Source organism: Mirounga angustirostris, unplaced genomic scaffold (assembly GCF_029215605.1).
Source record: "Mirounga angustirostris isolate CCGP_5_RB_7025 unplaced genomic scaffold, mMirAng1.0.hap1 SCAF_6, whole genome shotgun sequence".
Classification (NCBI taxonomy): domain Eukaryota; kingdom Metazoa; phylum Chordata; class Mammalia; order Carnivora; family Phocidae; genus Mirounga; species Mirounga angustirostris.
Genome location: NW_026991714.1, coordinates 128,508,255 through 128,526,337, shown reverse-complemented (window position 1 = coordinate 128,526,337; position 18,083 = coordinate 128,508,255). Strand labels below are relative to the sequence as shown.

The 18,083-nt window shown below is 50.8% G+C and overlaps 1 protein-coding gene across 2 annotated transcripts; it reads right to left on the bottom strand.

Moving 5' to 3' along the window:
* Positions 1–414: 414 nt before the first annotated feature.
* Positions 415–15,798, bottom strand: PPRC1 (PPARG related coactivator 1). Of its 2 annotated transcripts, XM_045878679.3 has the most exons (14): positions 15,595–15,797; positions 10,768–10,956; positions 10,050–10,196; positions 9,829–9,930; positions 6,822–9,714; positions 6,469–6,522; positions 5,570–5,627; positions 4,745–4,815; positions 3,032–3,755; positions 1,926–2,066; positions 1,749–1,815; positions 1,509–1,630; positions 1,107–1,258; positions 415–814 (listed from the first exon to the last, which is right to left on the bottom strand). In XM_045878679.3, the coding sequence occupies exons 1-14, from the start codon at positions 15,745–15,747 to the stop codon at positions 711–713; spliced, it is 4,977 nt and encodes a 1,658-aa protein (XP_045734635.1). In that variant the 5' UTR covers positions 15,748–15,797; the 3' UTR covers positions 415–710. The 2 variants fall into 2 exon arrangements, with proteins under 2 accessions (XP_045734635.1, XP_045734640.1); XM_045878684.3 differs by lacking the exons at positions 3,032–3,755; positions 4,745–4,815 and having other exon boundaries at positions 15,595–15,798.
* Positions 15,799–18,083: the final 2,285 nt, after the last annotated feature.

Here is an 18,083-nt window from a genome sequence, read left to right as displayed (position 1 = left end):
TAAATAAAAAACTTAAAAAAAAAAAAAAACAACCATCTTTATTTGGAACAAGTGTGAGCTTCTTTTAGGTCCTTAATGGTAAAAATCCCTTCCTTGGGACTGTAGCAGCATCAGCATCACCTTGTTTGAAATGCAGAATCTCAGGCCCCACCCCTGAAGTCAGAATCTGCATTCTAAAAAGATCATCAGATAATTCAAATTCTCTTTTAAAGCTTGAGAAGCACTGCCCCAGAAGACTGATTTCACTGACAACACATCCTGAGGAGCAAAGTTTCAAGTCCAACAGGATTTTGCACCTGACCGAAGAGAGGTCCTAGGAATTAAATGGAGGTAAGCATGTCCCTCATTGTGTTCAGATTGGAAGAGTGTGTCTGGCACTGGCACCACTGAAAGAAGCACAACAGCACTTGGGAATTCTCTCTAGTTTGTGTTTATTAGTCTGCATAGTGACTTAGATCTTCCAAACACTGGGGAACCCCTCAGCCCCATCGGAACATAGGAATGCAAGTTAACTTGTTTCAATGCCTGTTATAAAAAATGAATAATCCTTAAAAAAATCTGATTTAACACATTTTTTATTTCACTTTTTTCCATTTCTTTATAAAACAGTCATCTCCTCACTAGCAGCTCTCTCCCCTAAAGTGGGGGAGAGGGGGTGGAGGAGGTTAGACACCTCCAAAGAAAAAGGGAAGGGGAAGAAGGGCCCAGGGTTACCTCCTGAGGTTCTTCTGGGCCTGTTTCAACAATGTGTCAAAGTCAAGAGAATCAAATTTGCTCTTTACAGGAGCAGGGTCAAAGTCTTCCCGGTTGGAGTCTATAAAAATAGAGACAGACATCAAGGTCTCTGACAACACTTCCCTACCACAGGGTCCTCAAAAGGCCAGCCTCCTCCCACCCCAATAATGGATGGAAATAATATCACCTTGGTTTTAAGTCAAAAAGACAAGAGAACCCCCATTTCTCCTCTCATCCCACCCTCCAGGTTCTCTGTGTCACATTCAGCATTAAGTCAGCTCCATGAAGGAGAGCCCCACTCTCAAAATGGTTGGGAACCCTTCTGGGGACAATATGAAGTATACCAAAGCCTCAGGGTCTCTTCCACTCACCAAGATCAGAATAGCTTCTCTTGCAGAACTGCCTGCGGCCCCCGAAGCAGAGATCAAAGGGTTGTTCATCTGCCTGCCTCAGCTTGTGGCCACTCTCAATGGCTGCAAATGCCTCCTCAGCATAGCGGTAAGTGACGAAGCCATAGTTGTCACTGGTGAGGAAGATGAGGCAAGGCTAGGATGGCTATCTGGGCTAATGCCATGGAGAACAGATACTTCCCAGGGTACAGAGAGGCACTGGGGTGGTTCCTCTCATTCCCCAAATGGCCAACCCTCTGACTGTGGGAGTGCAGGGGTCATCCTACATTGCCTAGCACACCAGAGGAAGAAGGAAAGGCAAAGAAGCATCACGGTAGATGAATGGGACGGAAAGGACACTCTGACCTTAGGGCCCAAGCTTACCCTTGGACGCGGAAATGGATAGTGCACTCCTCAATCTCTCCGAAAACAGAGAACCTCTGTTTCAGTTCTGACCTAGTCATGCGGCCAGGTATCTTCCCAATGAAGACCACTCTTCTCTCCTCCTATGTTGGAACAAGGAAAATTGACACACCATGATCCAGGGCTACCGACGTAGAAGACCCTCCAAGCTCACGGCCCAGGGGCAAGCCCCATCCTCCCAAGACATGTTCCTCTACTCACTATTGCACGCTCCTTCTGCAGAACTCTCTGCCTTTGGTAATGGTCATGTGAACGGTAAGAGCTGTACCTGACATGAGAAGAAGGTGCGATCAGCCCCCCAGACATTAAATACCTCAAGTCTCAGAACTCTCAGGCATTTGCATCCCAGATGCACAGACTCCATGACCACATACTCACCGCCGCCTCCTGTCACTTCTCCGTCGGGGGGATGGGGAGCGGGACCGGCTTCGGGAACTGGATGAGGAAGATGAGGAGGAAGATGAGGAGGATGAAGAGGAAGAGCATCTTCGGGAACGTCCAGAGGAACTGCAACTGGATCTGGAGGATAAAGGGGCAGGTGGGAATGCTGGGAGTGGTGCAAATATATTCTACTTACCTCACCTTGGCCCCAGCCTTGCCTCTCTGTCAGGAAGCTCAGGCCCAAAGGTAAAGCAGAGCAAAAGAGGTCTAGAGGAATTCCACAGATGATAAAACTGAGGCCCTCATGAACTTTAGATGTATCTGGAATGTTTTAGAGTGTTTTGGCACAGATCATAGTTATTTTCAATTATGCAATTAAAAACAAAAATATTTAACAAGTCAGTAAGAAGAAAAATAAATGGAGACTCAGAAATAAAGGACTGGGCCCTAGGTCTTACAACTAGCTGGGGGTGCCAGGCCTGCGTCTCTGGGTTCCTCCTCCCCTAACATGTCTCATAGCAGTGCTGTGACCATGGCGTAAAAGGGAGGTGACTTGCCAGACCTGTAGTAGAGTCATTTCTCAAGAGGTCATTCTGGTTCCAAAACCAAGAATTCTTCATGGATTAAGCGGGAAAATTTGGGTCTGTTACTGAGAAAAAGGTACTGCCCAAAAATGTATGAGGCCACAGTAACAAAGGAACTGTCCAGACTCTTTCCTCAACAGACAATTAGAACTGCTATCAACAACCCACTATCCCATCTTTCGGCAGCCCACCAAGAAGAGAGCAGAAGTGAGGACTGATACAGTATGTGACAGTGTAAACACGGGCGAGATCCAGCCCTAATGGTCTCCCCAAGGCAGGGGTCGAGGAAGCAGGTGACCTCAGGGATACCCAAACTCAAACAGGGATGGAAGCTATCTTCTCACAACTTGCCTCCGTCAATAATCTAAGAAAGGGGGAGAAGACAAAAGCCAAGGACAGAAGTGGAAGCCTTAGAGCCTGAAAATATCAAACTCAATGTGCAAAAGCTCTCAAAGTAAACTGGAGGAGAGCACACAGACTTCCTAAATGAAGAGGACCTAACAGGCCATCAGAGCTCACCTTCGCCACCTCTTGTGTGGGGGGGAGAGGGACCTGGACCAGGACCGGGATGAGGAAGACGACGATGAGGATGAAGAGGAAGATGCTTCGCTGGTCCGGTTGGACCCAGAGCTGACAGAACGGCTGCTGCGGCCACGGCAGCCCTGCCAGCCCCGGCTGGGGGGGCTGGCTGACCTGCAGGCTTTTCGGTAACAGCGCACTGACCGCTGCTTGGCTGAGGGCTCAGGGGGAGTCCTAGTGTTCGTGTCATTCCGGCAAGGTGAGGCCTCAGGGGACAGCAAGGCAGATGGGGCGAGGCAAGGAGCTGGGGGATCTGCCTGCTCACTGCTAGTCCTGTGATCAAGTGGCTCCTGGGAAGCAGCTGTGCGTGGGGACAGGGGGATGACTGGGCCCAGGGACAAGACGGGTTTGATGGTGATGTCCTGATGGCGTTTGACGTTCCATCGGGAGCCCACCTCTGGAATGACCAGGGCAGGCGTCTTTTTGGGGGGAGTCCTGCTCCGGACACAATAGTCATGGTCCCCAGAGCCCACATGGACTGGACTAGGGCCATGGACCCCTTCTTGGAGGCGGGTTGCAGCTGGATGTTTGGCCTCTGTAATTCCTTCAGGCTTCAGGGTTCCCTCCTGGGCGGTAGACTTAGGAGATTTGGCTTTGGCCAGCAGTGAGACAGCAGCCAGGGGCTTCCATAATTGGTGGGGAGGGGTAGCTGGTGGGGTGAGCCCTGTGAGGGGAGGGAGGATGGAGATAGCAGGATGAGATCTGATTCTATACTTCCAAACACTGTGTAGAGAGGGTCCAGAGACCCCCACCTCATGTCACAAAGTAACCGAGAGTCAACAGCCCAACTTCTCCCACTGTTGCAACTACTCCTTCCCCCAAGTTCCCCATCTTGAGGATGAAGCAAAAGAAACCCCCAGCCAGCTAGGGTCCTCCTGAACCCCTCAACTTCTCACTGCCCAAACCTAGCTAGTGACCAGCTCCTGTCTGGTCCACCCCTCCATTCTTAGACCCAGCCCCACACCTCCCCACCCAGCACTGCGTGACTTCACGGCTACATCTTGCCTGGACTCATGTAATCATCTTCCAACGATCTCCTATCTCAGGTTTTACGCCCATCTACCCTGTCTTCTACATTCCTGCTAGAGGGAACACCCCAAAACCAATTGCTTCTTCAATACACAAAATAAAATCCACACAACTTAACATGGCACTCAAAGTTCCCATAATCTGACCTCCTACTTACCACTTCAGCTTTATCTCTTGCTTTAGTTCTACCCACCATCCCCATCAGCCGCTACACTCCAGCCAAACCAAACAACTTGCAATTTCCCCAAACATACCAGGCTCGTTTTGTTTCTTCAGTTCACTCCAGCTGCTCCATCGACCTAGAATGCCCCATCCCCTAAATCTGATTGGTATCAGTGATTTTCTCAAACCTCTGCTTCAGGGATTACACCTTCTATATATAACCCTCCCCTGACTGTCCCATCTCAGACCCCACTATAAACCACAAAGGCTTCTTTAACATACAACCTCTCTGATACTCAACATGGTCATTGGTTTATACATCTGCTCCCTGGACTATGAGAACCTCAAGGATGAGGATCAGATCTCTGTATTCCCAACATCTACACACACCCGGTGCAGGGCAGGTTCTATAAACATTTGCTGCATACTAATCAAAGGCAGAGTTCCCCACTCTGAACCCACCTGCCACGTTGGCCAGTTCTGGGGCTTGTAACCGGTCTAGGGGCCTCTTCTCCTGGGGAGTGTCAACGCTGCTGGCGGGGGGGAAAAGGGAAAGCCTGGTTCATTGCCTCCTCAACATCTTGTACATCTGTTTTCCTCACAAAGCAATTGTGCAGAGAAGAACAAGATACACAAACTGCCCCTATTACTCTCCTCCAACACAATGGGCTCTTAGCACCGAAATGTAGGTTGGGTCTCAACTCGGCTCTGTTCAGAAGGTAGGCTGGCTATGACCTTGAATACCCGCCCCCCTGCTTACTTTAAGCCAGGAGCCTTGCCTACCTAGCTCAAAAACAACCCACTATCAATGTGAATGGGAACAGGCTGGTCAGAAGAGGATAGGGTAGCATGAACATGATAAATGAAAAAAGGCCTCTCAGTGCTGGAAGATGTCCAGGGTACCTCCTCCAAGGAGTCAGGAGAGCCCTAGCCATGAGTATCTTCCCCATTTGATCTTATACCATCACCAGTGTTGAGCAAGCTTAAAGTTTGTTAAAGAAAGGAAAGCAATCCCCAAAGGCACAATTTGCCAGAAGATAAAAAACACCTCCAGGACATTTGGAATCCCAGACTGGCAACAGCAGAGGATGGTACACATCCTCCTATCTCACCACCCAAGACAGTGTCCAATAGTGACGGGCTGAGTGGGGCACGGGGAAACAGGGAAAGACTCTAAAGCTAACTAAAAGTCCCTGTGACAGAGGCATCCAGTTGACGTTCCTGAAGCGCCGGCCGGCTACTGACCAACAGCTGTAGGGTAACTCACTTATATGTCTCCATACTCACCCTGAGTTTCCTACAGCCAGGTTATCAGCAGGAGCCGGGGGAGGGCACTCCTTTTTGGCTGCAAAGAAACCAAATTAGTTAAAAGGCCACCAGATGTTCCGGATTGAGGAGGTGCAGAAGGACTGACTTTGAGACCCAAAGAAGGAAAATCCAGTTTACCTAGTATTTCACTGGACTCTCCCCAGAGAGATCCATTCTCTTCTAGTGGGTATGCCAGTACTATTTTTAATCATGTCTCTGCTCAGAGACATCTGTTAATTACTCACTGAATCTGAGATAGAGCCCAAACTTCTAAGCCTAGCATGTAAGGTTCTACGTTATCTAAGCAACTTCCTGGACTTGGGGTCTATTTGTTCTACACTTATTTTATATTTTTCCTTGTACTATAGATACTTGTTACTAATTCAGGAGTCATTTCTGTAATTTTCCTCCCCATTGACCATAAGCTCCTTGAGAACAGGGCACAATACCCTCCACAGCACCTGGGTCCTTGCTTTGTACTGAGAGGCTGAGCTATCCCTTGCCTTCCAAACACACCACACACAATCCTTCCTACACTTCTGCCTTTATTCACCACACACACATCCTGTCTTTCAAGGCCCAGCTTGAGAGCTACTACCCTCTAGAAAAATGTCCCCAACCAACCCAACCCTCTTGGATCTCCAACATCTATTTACTCTTTATAGTTCTTGCCATGCTGTACCACCTCCCTCTCCCTGGGTTAGGTTGTATTATAGGTGAACCTTGTCTCCCCATTCCTATCAGAATAAGATTAATTCTCTTGAGACTCTGAGACTGCCCCTCCACCACTCCCTTCCTTCCATCTAAGTAACTACAGGGCTGGGCCCAAAGAAAATAGCAACAGAAAGGGGTTCAGCATAGTTACCCAGGTTCCTCACCTTCGGATTTCTCAAACTGCTCCAGCAGACTGGACAGGTCCGACGCCTCAATTCCTGTAGAAGCACACAACACAGGATTGGAAACAGAAGTACTCAAGTCCTAGAATTCCCAAATCACCTCACTTCTCCCTTTATGCTCCCCCTGCCCACTATACTAAGTAAATGAAGGCAGCAACACAAAGCAGGAAGGAATCAAACAAACCCAGAGCTCTGCCTCAAAAACACTCCAAACAAACAAATGACCCTCCACAAAGCCCAGCCCCATCAAGGTGGTTTGTCCTGTTCTATGGAGTATGCTCACCATCCAACCCCCATGCCCTTCACTCACATCAACTAAACTGTGTGGCACTTACCAATCTCACTGATGAAAGCCTGTACCACGTCCTCAGGGCCTTGAGTACGTGGGGTAGGCAAGAAGGAGAGTTTCCTTAGACGGGCTGGGTGGACAGCAGGCAGCTTAGTTACAGTGCTCTGCTTTGGTGTGGGTGTGGGAACAGCCTTGGCAACAGAAGAGGGGGGCTTCTCCCTGGGCCTGGTCTCCTGGGTCTCAGGCTTTAGCCTCTCTGATGCAGGCTCCTCAACAGCCACACTCTCAGCAGGCAGACATGGTGGAGCCTTGATCTGAGGGCTTTGCACTGGGGAGGACACCTTGTGTTTCAGATGGGGAGATGCAGGCACTGACCTGACCTCCACCTTGGTGGGCTCTACCTGCGGAGCTCCCTGGCCAGCTGACCCAAGACTGAGAGTCATTGGCCCAGGAAGTACACTTTCAGAAGGGCCAGCTGGAATGCCACTGGGCTCCACCTTGGATGGGGGAGCAGCTCTCCCAACAGATGCTAGAGGCAAAGGAGGTGGTGGCACAGTAGGCCAGAATGGAGGGTGTTGCAGCCCTGAGCCCCATCCCAAGGGCCCATAGGCACAGCTGGAGCTATAAGGTGGGATTGGGACTGGAGGGGGTACCCAAGGCACACTGCAAGTAGGGGGCACAGCATAGGTGCCAGGAGTACCAGATACTAGGGGCACTGTTGGTGGAGGGGGCAGGCAAGGATAGCCAGAAGGGGACACAGGGGGATAACAAGGCCAGGGTGGCACAGGAGCATAGTGAGTATAGGGATCAGGTGGCACTGGCCCCATAGACATCGGAAGACTGGGAGGCTGCAAGGGTGGTGGGGGCAGACTGGGGATCCCTTGCCCACTTGTAGGAAGGGGCAGCATGGGGGTCATGCCTAGCCCACCTGGAGGGAAAGGCAAAGCAGTGGGCATTTTGGGAGGCATGGGCTGCACAGTAGGAGGTGGAGGTCTTGCTGGTAGTGGCAGCTCTTGGGATGGCACCTGCTCAGTGGGAGTTGAGGCCATAGGTTTGTTTGCAGGTGGCTCAGGACTAGGAGAAGTAGGGCTAGAACCCACAGGCACAGAGCAAGCCTCAGGAGAAACCTCAGGGCTTCTCTGCAGAGTTGTCTTCTTGGCTGGGGCTGGTGGGATGACAAGACAAGGGATGTCTGCTAGCCCTGTGGGGGTCTCTGGGAGACTGGGCCACTTCCCAGCTGGGGGCTGGGGACTCCTCTCTGCTGCATCTGCTTGGCGCTGCTGCCTCCGTCGCCGGTACTCTGATAGGCTAAGAGGCCGAGGTCTGGCTTCCTGGGGTGTGGCACTGGTACCACTTTCTACCTTCAAAGGACCCATAACCTCCTGGACTTCAGGGATGATAGCCTTTAGGGAGTCCAAGGACTCTGACTCTGGAAGGATCTGGGGAGCTGGACTCCCCTGAACTGATGACACTGCACCACGTCTGGGATCAGACGGCCTACACTTAACTAGCACAGGATCAACCAGAGCCAGGTCATTGGGAACAGAGTCAACTGGTGCTGAGTTAGCTGGCACAGGGTCACCTGATGGCAAGTTATTTGAGATGCGAACAACCACTGTAGGGTCAATTTCTGCTGAGTCAGCCAGGACTGGGTCAATCAGCACTGGGTCAGCTGGGAGAGGGTCAACCAGCTCTGAGTTTGCTGAAGCAAGGTCAACCAATGCAGGATCAACAGGTACAGAGTCGGCTAGAACAGGATTAACTTCAGTGGGATCGGTTTCAACAGAGTCAAGTGGCATGGGGCCGGCTTGAGCAGAGACATGGGTTGGAACAGAGTTGGCTTGGATACCGTCAACCAGGTTGGAGTAAAGGTCTAGAGGATCTTCTTTGTCAGGACTAGCTTGCCCAGCACTACTCTCCAAGTTCCCAGAGCTAGGTTTCTCCAAGGCAGCTGCCCAGGCCCGAGCCCAAGCCCGGGGCTTCCCTCTACTACGAGGAGGCCCAACCTCTCTTTGAAGTTCCTCCTGAGGCAAGTTTCCTGCCTGAGAGGTCACCTCTGTAGCCATGGTAGACTGCCCACGAGAAGATGACCTCAGCCTCCTGACATAGCCTTCTGCACAGGCTGCTGGCTGCTCTTTGCTCCTCTTCTTCCTGCCCTTTCGAGCTCTCTGGGAGCTCAGCATTGTGTTGGCTGATGGGTTCTGAGGCCCCTTGGGCATCACGGGCTCCATGACCTCCCTGGGCTCCAACAAGCAGACTGACTCCAGCTTTTCCTCTGAGTCTACTGACAACCCCTCTTTCTCAGGGCAGAGGTCTTCCTTGGGTACAGCAGCTTCTGTCTCCGACTCTAGTGTAGGCATGAGTAGCTTCAAAGCTGGATTGGCCTCTAGCGAGTCATCTAGGAGCACAGGCTGGGGCCGGGTAGGGATCTGCCTTACCACAACTGGAATCTCCAGGTCATTACCAGCTGTGGCTGCCTGGCCCACAATCTCTAGCACCACACAATCCTCAGGCAGTGTCAAATCATCCGGCTGTTCCTGAAGCTCATCCTCGAGTGATGTCAGGTGAGTGAGGTTGGGCAGGCAGTATGGATGCATGGCCCGCACCAGCTCACTCAAGGAGGAGATGCTCTCATCACCAGCTGTCTGCACTGCCGTCTCAGTGGCTGCGGTTTTATCTTCCTCCTCTGGGCAGGCCAGGTGCATAGGGAAGTCTGGGATACTGCTCACAGAGTTGTCGAGCTCTCCAGCAAGCATCTGGCCACTGAAGCTGGCCACCTCCTCCTCTTCTTCCCCATCACTGCGCTGCTGGGGAGGAGGGGATTGGCCCCGGCGGGCTCTTGATCTTGGGGGTCTCCAACTAGGAAGCTTAGGGGAGGAGGTCTCTAAGAAGGAAGGTGGGGAGAAGTCCCAAGGAGGATCTGAGAGAGACATCTCAACCTGCAGGGAAGAAGAGAAGCTGCAGAAGTTTTCTCCAGGGATACATTTTTCCAGGTCTGTCCCCACACACTCCTCCCTCCTGGGAGTCTCTGAGGCTCCCTTGGTCAGGCTTACCCCACTCACTCTACTACTGCCTGTGCTGGGCCCCAATGGGTCAACCGGGGTGATGAGGTCACGTTCTGGGGGTGTCCGGGAGAGGGTGAGCAGCTTGTGCAGCTGAGAGGGAGGAAAAGACCTGAGATGAGTTCGTGCTTCACAACTATAGGAGTAGGCCCACAGTCTTGGCTCTAACCTTTGCGCCAACCACACACCGCCCTCCCGGGTCCCACACTCACAGAGGAGCCCTCCCGAGGTGACACAAGCAGTTCTGAGTCAGGAATGCTGTCAAACGGAGACAGGTTCTCGGAATCTGCATTGTCCAAGATCTCTGTCAGAGCTGTGAGCAGTGACACTTCATTCTGGTCCTCCAGAGATAACCTGCTCTGCTCCAGAAAGACAACGGGAAGGTCCCACCATCATCCTTAATGATCTACTGGCCACTGAGAAGGACTGAACGCCAAGAGACATAGTCTCCCAGGCTCAGTTCAACTCAATTTGCCAGAGAGAGATCTGAATGCCAGAAAGCATGGGCTCCAATTTCATTCATTGCCATCTCCCACCTCTCTAGTGCCAAGAGAGGCCTGTCAAAATTAAGGCTTAGGCTTATGTTTCATATACTCTCTCCACCCTCAGGTAAGATGTGGGATGCTCAGCAGACAACCCTTGGCTAGGCTGGAACTGGACTCAAAACAAACTGGAACCCCCTGGACATGTAAGATGGGGGCCCATGCAGGGGGAAAGGCCTTGGACTATTGTTCAAGCCTGCCAGGGCATTCTCACATGGGACATAGTCTAGCATCCTACAGCCCAACTCTCACTGAGAGACAAAAAACACACTTCAAGGACTTGGTTTGGGTATCCAGGAACCAAGATCCTGGGAGAGCAGAGTCACTGAGCCATAGCCTCCAATGCAAACCTCCCACCTAAAGACATTTAGGCCCAGCCCCAGCTCACCTCCCCAAGGCTCCCAAAATCCTCGATAAGGGAGATGAGGGAGGCATCCATGTAGCTCTGCATGGTCCCCAGCAGTGTCTCATCCTGCAGTATCAGCTCCTCCATCTCCAGGTCCTTGTCCCTCAGGCAGGGGCCAAGCCGAGACAGACTAACAAAACCAGAATCATCCCCTTCCTCATGCAGCAGCACCTGGGGCAAACAGGATGGTCATAAGGGCATGAAGGCTGCAGGGTATGGGACCTCCAGGGCAGCTATGTGATAGGTTCTGTAAACCAGGCGCTCAGCCCTCCACCAATGCCCCAGACTCAGGAGCCCCACCAAAGCCAAACCTCTGGACTTGCTGGGCAGAGAGAAGTATACCCATGAGCCAAAGCACCAGTCAGGATGGCAGTGTTCAAGGACCTTCTGGGCAAAAAAAAAGTCTGGACTCCATCCAGAAACAGTTGGAGCCACAGAAGATTATTAAACTAGGGAGTAAAAATATCAAAAAGATCAAAATTGTTCAGAAGAGTTGTCTGCTGGCAGTGGTAAAGGCAGACAGTCTGAGGGGTACACCAAAGGAGAAGTGGTCAGCAAGGAGGCAATTTCAGCTCCAACCACCTTACCTCCCTCAAGTCCCACTCAGGCCTTTCTTCTCTACTTAGCTCAAACCCAACCTTGTTCAAGACAACGCGGACTTCCCCAACCCATGCTGATCTCTCCTCATACCCCTGAATTCAATCAGATTTCTGTAGCACTCATTTTTCTGGCAATCACGATGTTCCTTGCATCATTACTAAAACCGATTCTAAGTTCCTTTGGGGCAAACAACCCTTTGTACCATACTAGCCTATATCCCTCTTGGATCTCGGAAGGGTTTAAACATGTGCTTATACTTCCTGATGATCCATGATGCCTGGCACAGTGTCTTTTTTTTTTTTTTTTTAAGATTTTATTTATTTATTTGACAGAGACACAGCGAGAGAGGGAACACAAGCAAGGGGAGTGGGAGAGGGAGAAGCAGGCTTCCCGTGGAGCAGGGAGCCCGATGCGGGGCTCGATCTCAGGACTGTGGGATCATGACCTGAGCCCAAGGCAGACGCTTAATGACTGAGCCACCCAGGCGCCCCACCTGGCACAGTGTCTTATACAGAGTCGACGTTCACACTTAACTCACATTTTTGTATTTTGAAGGCCCTACAATGGGCCACTCAATCTCTCAACGATAGTCCCAAAGGAAAGTCTCCCACCTCGACCATGTGAGCACAAAAGAGAAAGCCTGATTTGTTGATTCAGTACATGGAAAAGCCCCACCCCACCACTTGCCTAAAAACTAGCAACATCTTCAGCCTTGTCAGGCAGGGAGCCACCCGCCCAGGCCTGTTCAAGAGTGTGGGCGTGGGCAGGGCCAGAAGTAGCTAGAATGGGGCTGGCAAGGCCGGAGGCCAGAACCAGGGGTATGTCCACTATAGGAAACAGATGATGAAGGCCAAAGAATAGGAACAAATAAGAACAAGCTAATCCCCTCTCCCCTCCTGCAGCAAAGGGAAACTCTGCACCTCTTCCAAGAGAAAAAAAAAAAAAGCAACAGGTGTGACTATACCCCCATACCCACCCTCCTAACTAAGCTGAGGAGTTTCAATGCCCAGAGGAGAAGTGAAAGGTGGCAGGTTTTAGGCACTAACTCCTCCCAAGCCTTCACAATCCTGTAATTACAACCAGCAGCAGAATAGCACCTGGCTCAGCAAACACTCCTGGGTGAGCAAGGAGGCTGCATCTCAACTTGCCCTGCCACCTACCTGACCCAGTCACTAGGCCAGAATCTTAAAACAATGCCCAGCTCTGGGACCCACTCACCACCCCCAGGCAGGTACTGGAGCCCCAGTCAGAGACACTCCCTTCTTCACCTGACATCATCTATCCCTAATCCCCAAAGCGCACAGCACTCAGACTACCAAAATCATCTAGGGGCTAAACCCAGGCTAAAAGTGAGCCAGCGGGGCGCCTGGGTGGCTCAGTCGTTAAGTGTCTGCCTTCGGCTCAGGTCATGATCCCGGAGTCCTGGGATCGAGCCCCGCATCAGGCTCCCTGCTCAGCAGGAAGCCTGCTTCTCCCTCTCCCCCTGCTTGTGTTCCCTCTCTCGCTGTGTCTCTCTGTCAAATAAATAAATAAAAATCTTAAAAAAAAAATAAAAAATAAAATAAAAATAAATAAATAAAAGTGAGCCAGCCACCAGCATCTCTAACTTCAGCAACCTCCCAACTGGCTTTCTCACATGCAGTCCTGTCCCTACAGGGGTCAAAACCAACTACAAACTATTAAGAATACACATCTGATCACTTTTTGAGACGCTCCCTAAACCCCTCCAAAGGCATCTTACTGCTTTTTTTTTTTTTTAAGATTTTGTTTATTTATTTGACACAGAGAGAGAAAGCACAAGTAGGCAGAGAGGCAGGCAGAAAGAGAGGGAGAAGCAGGCTCTCCACTGAGCAGGGAGCCGGACGTGGGGCTCGATCCCAGGACCCAGGGATCATGACCTGAGCCGAAGGCAGCCGCTTAACCGACTGAGCCACCCAGGCGCCCCGCATCTTACTGCTCTTAGCACTAGATTTAAACTCTTTAATATGACTTACAGGGGTCCTGGTCTTCCCCACCAGGCTCTTCTGCCCCAGTATGTGTCCTCTCTTACCACTATGCCTCTCTCTATTCATCAGACATACAGGTCGCTCCATTTCTTCAATAAGCCATGTTCTCTCCCACTTCAAATCCTTCCCATACTATTTCCTCTGATGAAAGCTTCCCTCCTTCACCACAGACAGCCTTCAAGTCTCAGCTTAAAATGTCCTTTCCCAGACTCTGCAATGTAGACTATTACTACTACTCATTATATAATCCCAAATATGCTGCACTTTCCTTTTGTCCCACTCATCATTATTGTCTGTCTATCCCAATAAAACCATACGATCCTAGAGAACAGGGACTATGTGTGGTTTACCCCAGGATCCCTTATGTCTGAACACAGCATCTCAATAAATATTGGTTGACTGACTAGCTTCCACATACCTACCTTTCTTAGGGGAGAGGTGAGAGAGGAAACACAATCTCTCCATGAGACCCTCTCCAACCCCAGATGACCACCTAAATTGGATTACAGCTGGGTCACGGATCCTTCCTGTCTCTCCCCTAAAAGGTGAGCAGCTCCCAAGCTAGGGCCTCAGAAGCAAGGGCCTGGATTGGTCTGCTGGAACTGACATTACCTGGTAGCCTGCAGCCCAATTCCCACCTAGAACTAAACCAAACCAAAGCAAAACACCCAAAAGCTTTCAAGGACTCAGCTTAATTACTTAAGAGAGAGAACAGTTCAGGGCGCCTGGGTGGCTCAGTTGGTTGAGCGACTGCCTTCGGCTCAGGTCATGATGCTGGAGTGTCTGGATCGAATCCCACATCGGGTTCTCTGCTCGGCGGGGAGTCTGCTTCTCCCTCTGACCCTCCCCCCTCTCATGTGCTCTCTCTCATTCTCTCTCAAATAAATAAATAAAATCTTAGAAAAAGAAAATCTATAAAAAAAAAAAGAGAGAGAGAACAGTTCAGACTAAGTCCTGCGCACCACTCTAGGTGGCAACTTTTAAGAAGCCCTCTGAGGAGTGAGATGGTAACACTAAGCATAGAGAAATGAAGACCAAAGAAACAGAATCTGACAGAAGCCACCCCTATCCAATAAATGTTCAACTAGTGTTGAATAGTTCTTAAATCGCCTCCAACTTTTCCCATCCCCAGCAAAATTCCAAAGAGCTCTAAATACAGATCACCTCAATTTTTATGTGTCAGTTCACAGAAGGAGGCCTTAGCTGCTTCCTCAAAAGAGACGCTGAAGGAAAAAGGGAAGGAGAAAGGATTCTCTTTCCCTTACTTAGGCTTGTCCCACGTATATGTTGACACTCCCCATGCCCCTTGAATCACGAATGAGGCAGGTCCGCAGGCAACCAAAACGCCAGTGCCCATGACTCACAACCCACCACAAGCCGGTCAGACAGAAGCCACCACAAGCTTACTCCACAGCCCTTTAACCTCAGCCTTCTGCCCTCTCCAACACACTCCACCAACCGCAGGGAACTGACTCCCCGCACATCTGGAAGGTCCTTCACCGTCCGCTGTCGAGGCGCCGTGAACCAATGCAGGAGAAAAAAACTACTCCAAGACCCTGGGCAAAGTTGCTTCTAGCAGGCCCTACCTTCCTTCTCAGCCAGGGGCCCCCAACACGGCCGGAGATGGCGGGACGGGCTGAGACACACCCAGTTCCCAGCAGCGCGGCTCCAACGCCGATACGAGATGCCGGGCAGCCTGGAGCGGGAGCCACGTGGACATCCCCTCCCCGCCCCCACGTGGACCCGCGGGCCACCCCCCAACCAAAAGCCCAACCCACGTGGGTGCCAGAGCCGCCTAGAGGGGGAGGGGAAGCCGACAAGTTCTCCCGGGAAAATTGCTCCCCCCACCCCACGTGGCTCCAAAAAGGCACTGCAGCGCGGTGCTAGGGGCACCCCCACTCGGCATCCTCAGAGGGAGGTCTTAACCCTGGATTCCAAGTCCGAATCTCTGACTCCCCACCACGGGCCATGTTTCCAACACCCGGCTATGCCCCTCCGGCGTTCCAGAGGAATGGCCATGGGGACCCCCGCCTCTGCCTGCGTCCCTCCAGTAAACAGCCCAGGTCCGTTCGGCCCAACCCGTCTCCCGCAGCCAGCCGGCATCGCCTCCCGAGCGCTTCCTCCCTTTCCTGTTGCGTCCACGTGTCACCGCCCGGCACACGCCGCTTTGCTGCCAGCCGCGGGCCGCCCGCCAGCCTCTCACCTGCTCCCCGCCACTCACAGATCCCACAGTCCCATACGGTGTTTGGCTCCGACTCCCCCAACTGCTGCCGCGGACTCCACCGCCGGGGTCGGGTCCGGGGCCCCCACTGGGAGACGGCGCGACTCCGTCTCTCCGTCCCCGGCGCGCCGCCATCTTGGCCCCTGAACACCCAGCGCAGCTCTGGTCGCCGGCGCCGCCTCGCCCAGCAGATTGTGGGATGAGAACTACAATTCCCGGAAGACATTGCAAAGACTACGGATCCCAAAAGGCCTTGCGGCGAGACCCACTTGCACCTGGGAAGAGGGCCCTGGCCTCGCAAGGGAGCCTGGGAATAGTAGTTGTTCTAAGCAGAGCCCCAGCGGCACATGCTACAGTCATACTGTCATGATTAGTTTTGTGTTCTATGGGTTCTATGGGTTGGGGAGCGCGAGGTAATAAGGGGAGGGTTAACATTTACGCACCTCTTTATTTTCCTAATTTGTCCAACTGTCCAAACGCCCTCTTTATCTGACATTCTATAAAGCGGTACTTTCCTTTTACCACATAGTCCAAGTGGGCCTATGCTTTGAATCAGCACCCCCTAGTGGGCACCCGCACTCCAGGAGCTAACCTTCACCTAATCTACTGCGCCACTACCTGCTAGTTTAATCTTTTTTTGTTGTTACAGTTTAATCTTCCTTTATTTCTAGTTTCATTAGGAAATATTTAATATACACCACTGTATAAGTTTAAGGCATATAGCATGATTGTTTGATTTACATGTGCTGTGAAATGATGAGCACCATAGACAGGTTCAGCTAACCCATCTTGTCACATAGGTAAAATAAAAATTTTTTCTCCATGTGATGAGATTTACTCTTTAACAACTTTCCTATATATCATACATCAGTATTAGCTATGTAATGTTGCACATTACATATCTACTACTAATTTATCTTATAAATGGAAGTTTGTAGAGGTTTTTTTTTTTAAGATTTTATTTATTTGACAGACAGTGAGAGAAGGAACACAAGCAAGCAAGGGAAGTGGGAGAGGGAGAAGCAGGCTTCCCGCTGAACAGGGAGCCCAATGCGGGGCTCATGACCTGAGCCAAAGGCAGACACTTAACAACTGAGCCACCCTGGTGCCCCAAGAAGTTTGTAGGCTTAATCTTAAAACAAGGCATTCTTGGGGTCTTTCTGGGCTACTCAGAAACCCACACTGGCACCTCATTACCAAAGGTATTTCCTGCTGCTGCACATCATCTTGCTGTCCTACAAAGACAACTGGTATTCTCCTGCCTTTGTTTTCTGTTTGGAATATTTGAACTTGGAAACATCTTTCATGCCCTCTTTTATCCAGGAAAGCTTTTCTGATCATCCCAACAAACCATGATACCTCTCTGTATTTCCACAGTCCATCACTATCACTGCTAGTCATTCATTTGCCTTTTAGAAGCTCCTTCTTATCGTTTTCTTATTTTTAAAAAACTTTTCTATTAACAAAAGTTTAAAAACCATTTCAGGGACGCTTGGGTGGTGCAGTCCCTTAAGCATCCGACTCTTGGTTTCAGCTCAGGTCATGATCTCAGAGTCCTGAGATCTAGCCCCAGTTGCACTGGCACTCAGGGCGGAGTCTGCTGAAGTTTCTCTCTCCCCCTCCCTCAGCCCCTCCCTCTCCCCCGTGTGCATGTGCTCTCTCTTTCTCTCTCTCTCTCAAATAAATGTAAAAAAAAAAATTCAAATAGCACAAAACTATATATAAAACTATATTAAAAATGCTCTTGGCCTGCAAATTCCAGTTCTACTCCCCAGATTTAATCCTTGTCACCTTTGGTGTGTATTCATCCACACTTTTTGTATTCATGTAAAAATACATAGGGAAAGTTTCAGATCTACATTGGGTGTAGAGATTACTTTAAAATAAAAAAATAGGGGCGCCTGGGTGGCTCAGTTGGTTAAGCGACTGCCTTCGGCTCAGGTCATGATCCCGGAGTCCCGGAATCGAGTCCCGCATCGGGCTCCCTGCTCAGCAGGGGATCTGCTTCTCCCTCTGACCCTCCTCCCTCTCATGCTGTCTCTCATTCTCTCTCTCGCAAATAAATAAAATCTTAAAAAAAAACAAAAACAAAACTAAAATAAAAAAATAAAGATAAATTTAAAAAATCAGGATGGCTGGGTTCTTCAGTTGGTTAAGCGTCTGCCTTTGGCTCAGGTCATGATCCCAGGTCCTGGGGTTGAGTCTTGCAGAGGGCTCCTTGCTCAGCAGGGAGCCTGCTTCTCCCTCTGCCTGCAGCTCCCCCTGCTTGTGCTCTCTCTCTCTCTCTGACAAATAAATAAATAAAAATCTTAAAAAAAAAAAAGTCTAGGGGGGCGCCTGGGTGGCTCAGTTGTTAAGCATCTGCCTTCGGCTCAGGTCATGATCCCAGGGTCCTGGGATCGAGCCCCGCATCGGGCTCCCTGCTTGGCGGGGAGCCTGCTTCTCCCTCTCCCACTCCCCCTGCTTGTGTT

Bases quoted from the DNA above. Each gene is read 5' to 3' on its own strand.
- PPRC1 (XM_045878679.3), bottom strand. From the start codon at position 15,747: ATGGCGGCGCGCCGGGGACGGAGAGACGGAGTCGCGCCGTCTCCCAGT. The intron at 10,197-10,767 runs GTGAGCTGGGGC...TTTCTGGAGCAG, and splicing joins ATTTTGGGAGCCTTGGGGAG to AGCAGGTTATCTCTGGAGGA. The intron at 6,523-6,821 runs GTAAGTGCCACA...GTGCTTCTACAG, and splicing joins GGCTTTCATCAGTGAGATTG to GAATTGAGGCGTCGGACCTG.